This window comes from Halyomorpha halys, unplaced genomic scaffold (assembly GCF_000696795.3).
Source record: "Halyomorpha halys isolate HHAL.00 unplaced genomic scaffold, Hhal_1.1 Scaffold427.1, whole genome shotgun sequence".
NCBI classification, from domain to species: Eukaryota; Metazoa; Arthropoda; class Insecta; order Hemiptera; family Pentatomidae; genus Halyomorpha; species Halyomorpha halys.
This window is the reverse complement of record NW_027110638.1, coordinates 374748-378765: the sequence shown is the minus strand read 5'-3', so window position 1 is coordinate 378765 and position 4018 is coordinate 374748. Positions and strand designations below refer to the sequence as shown.

The 4018-nt window shown below is 34.4% G+C and overlaps 1 protein-coding gene across 1 annotated transcript in view; it reads right to left on the bottom strand.

The window, feature by feature from the left end:
* The window catches only part of LOC106682594 (uncharacterized), a 10143-nt gene that overhangs the window by 1169 nt on the left and 4956 nt on the right, over nt 1-4018 (bottom strand). The window contains exons 3-4 of the mRNA XM_014423537.2: nt 667-855; nt 463-571 (exon numbers count right to left, since the gene is read on the bottom strand). Coding sequence (XP_014279023.1) covers nt 463-571; nt 667-855 — 298 coding nt within the window. The remainder of the gene's footprint in view (nt 1-462; nt 572-666; nt 856-4018) is intronic.

The window sequence follows — 4018 nt, the reverse complement described above, 5'->3', positions numbered from 1 at the left end:
TATTAATACACTTTTATTACAACCTTGAAAAATGTTTTGACCTGGGCAGAATAGCCTGTATGAAGTTTTTGGAATGGTTAAATTATATGTTTCATAGTGAATTGAGATTGTCCCTGAAGATGGCCAAATTGGCCGAAACGTTGGACGTGTAAAAGAAATAAAAGTTTTGAGACTATAATTTGGATAGTGTTTTGAATTATTTATTAAAAAATCTTTGTTGTTCATAAAAAATTATGTTGGATATAAATTAGAATTATTAAATTGAAAAAGCTTTCTGTCAAGCAAGTTTTTTCTTTTTAGTGATTTTCAATTACATAAATTTTGAATGTAGTTTAATTGATAATGAGATAGACTTCATCATCAACCCATCATATTTGTGAAAGAGAGGATTATAAACAAATTTAACAAGGATGAAACTGGTTTTAAGATAGTCGTTTAAAGGAATATTTTTGTAATTGTTACCTGAATGCCTTCAATAGAGTAGTCCAGATTCAAAGTGGTGATTTGAAGAGAGTGATCAACAAAACCAAAATGGATGTCACCACTTTCAACCAGTTTAGTAACATCGAGTCTGTGGAAGTATAAGATATGAAATAATAAGATTCAATAATTCTATATAATATTATATATTTTTAGCTAATTGAAGTATATGGTTGGTTTATTTACACAAATGTCCCTTCTCCTTCAACCTTCTTTTGAAAGGCGGTTCCTGAGATTTTGTAATTGCCTGTAATGTGTGCAGTTGGGACGCTTACAGCAAATGAAGCCATTAGCAGTGGAATGTTGTTTGATATTTTGTCAATTGTGAAGTCACCAGCATTTGAAACTTTAACATCATGTGTTGCAATGGTAAAGCTGAAAATATAAATTTTATTATTTAATAATAATTTAATAATAATGCCCTACTTTAATTATAATGATTTGGAAACAGTAATGAGGGCAAGAAGACTTAGGTTTTATGAACACATGCAAAGGATGACCGAGAAGAGATTGAACAAGAAGATTTTCAGTAAGATATAAATTCAATCAGGAATATACCTACAAATCCAACAGGTATCACAGAGGCTTGGGATTACACAGGATTTGTGTGAAGATAGAACAGATAACCGGAAATTCCTGAAACGTGCGGTGCTTGTGGTTGAACAGTAAAAAACTCCCGCCTAGAGGACTTGAACCGAAGAAAGGAAGAAGTTCTCAAGCAGAGATGAAGAAATTAAAAAAGAAACCTAAGTCATAGTCGCGTAGTCCTTAACGGCTACGCGTCATATAAATGCCATGCTTTATCTTTTTTTAATATCCCACTAAAGCCTGTTGAACTGATTTGCTAGTTAGGACTTCATCTTGACAAGAGACATTTGGAATCTTCATACTAGACTGAAACGATAAGAAAGTGCTCCTAGATTCTTATTACTACAAAAGCTCTATACTTCCTATTTACTACCAAAGACTGTATACATTACGATAATCAGGCCTATTTGGACATATACGGAATTAAGCTTTATGACTCAACCAAACCACCGAATTCCTCCTTTATTCAATCCTTACAATCCAAAATCCTCTATAAATTTCTCGATTCTCCTCATTACGTCACAAAAACTCATCCATAATGACATTAACATCCCATTCGCCGCTGCAGATTTGGTCCGAAATAGATCTGTACCTCGGAGGGATACAACACTATGTCCAGTAGTAATTCACATGCTTCAGAAGGATAAAACACCAAGGTGTTCTATCCCTCTAAATGAAAGTGGACTTGGTGTTGTTTTAAAACATGCTATATCCGGTTCTAACTGGTTTTGGACATAGTGCTCTATTCCTCTAAGAAATATGAGAAAAGCTGATTTTAACTCTGTAATAAAGTCAATATGGAAAAAAATGGACATAGTGTTGTATCCCTCCGAGGTACAGAGATGTACCTCCTTTCATTCCAAAATCCTTACCCACCCTAACCTATTAGTTCTTAATCTATCATCTTTGATAATCCTCCGAGATGTCTGAAAAAAAGATGGGCCACCATTGGGTAATTCCTTCCCTAGATTATTATGTCTTCTGAAACATTTATCATATTCACTTATTCCACTTATTTTTTTTACAAACAGTTGTATAAAGTTCAATAAAAAAAAAATTAAATTATACGTATGAAGAATTATTAAGTAGTAAATTACTTTATGCATTAATTATGCCGAATTATAAACAGTAATTAAAAATTGACATTAATACAAACCACCGGCCAAATAAAGTATAGCATTTTACTCTGCAGACACCAACTAGCTTTTAGAAATGGTTGCTGAGAAGCTTGCCACCATTTGCTCTTCAATGCTGGGGAATTGGTTACCTCCATCGTAGCGGTAATGTGAAGTAACTGGTGCCCGGTCGTTTAATCCCCGTCTATACTAGTCAATATCTGATACCAATCTACAATAACTTCTTGCCTTAGTAATATTGTAAGTATGAATGGACGCTCAGTCTGGGCATTCAAATCAACACATCTCTATAGAGCTTTTCCACTATTTTTTATCCTCTTTTTTTTAACCCTTTATTTCTTTTTCTTGAAATTTCTTTATCAAAATTTCTATTGCCTGTCCATGGCTACACTAATCCCCAACTTTGAGCTGTATTGTTAACAAAATATAGATTTATCAAGAAAAGTATTTCTGCGTATGCTGTAAGTAAGCAGGGATTGGAATTTGCGATATTGTATACTAGACTATGTCAAAATACCTAATCCCCAAAATCCTATCAGATATGAACTACGAGAGTAAGCGAAATCGATGAAGGTCCAACTACGATCCAAATCGCAGCACCTAAGAATCTTTTTTTTTTTTTTAATAATTTATTTATTGATATTTACAACTGTATAAACATATATACAACAAGTAAATTTGCTGTAGGTGACATAGTAACATGATAAAAACATGTGGAGAATCTACCCACTGATAGAACTCTAATAACATTTCTAGAGGAGAAGATCTCGAGGCCATCTTCTTTTCAGACGCCTAGGAGGATTATTAGGTAATGAAGGAGAAGCCAGGTTAGAAACAAGTGGATTTGGGTGGTTGAGAAGTTTATTATGGAAGGAACGGTATCTGGTTCTGGCCAAATCGGCAACATATGGAATATTGAGGTCCTGATGGATGACTTGATTTGTGACAAAGTAAGGAGCATTAAGGATTTTACGAAGGATTTTGGACTGTAAGGATTGGATTCTGGAGGAATTTGATGGTTTACTGGAGCCCCAAAGCTCAACTCCGTATGTCCAGATAGGCCTTATAATAGTCATGTAGATCAGTCTTTTGTAATGGATTGGCAATTTAGACCGTTTGTCCAGTAAATGTTGCAATAGTCGGAATCTACGAGCAGTTTCTTGTCTTTTTAGTCTTGTATGAGGATTCCATGTCAGTCGTTTGTCGAGATGTAGTCCTAAGTAACACCTAAGAATCTAAAACATTTTTTGAGTTTTGGAGTATAACCCACGTTCTGTATAGTAACATGGCAGATATTAGCGAGTAGTTATTTATTTTTTTTTCAAGAAAAGACCTTGAAGATAACGCGCATATCATAACCCTAATCCTTCTCCTTCTTCTGCTTCCTCTTTTCCTATATGTTCCTCATGAGCTCAGCCTGTCTTCATTTTCTCTCCTCAGACCACACAAGACCCTAACGAGCAATTATATTATTTCTATACACTATTTGTCCTCAAACTAAGGTTTAAATGTTTTTACTTTCACCATATTTGGTATATATAGTAAGGGAATGTATTGTGATCGTGAAAAAAATTCAAATTTATGTTTTAGAAGGAAAACTGAGTCCAAAAACCTAGTCTTGGAAAATGGTCTGTGGTTAAACAGCCTAGCTCAAAAACCTAAACTTATGAAACTGAAATTACATATATGCCTCGAATATGACACCAACAATGGCAAATCGCGCTTGTGAAAGCGTATCTTTGAGTTGGCTGGTTCAAGATGGTTTGAATTTGTGGCACCTGGAACCTTCGGGAGTCGGATTTTGGACAAAAATC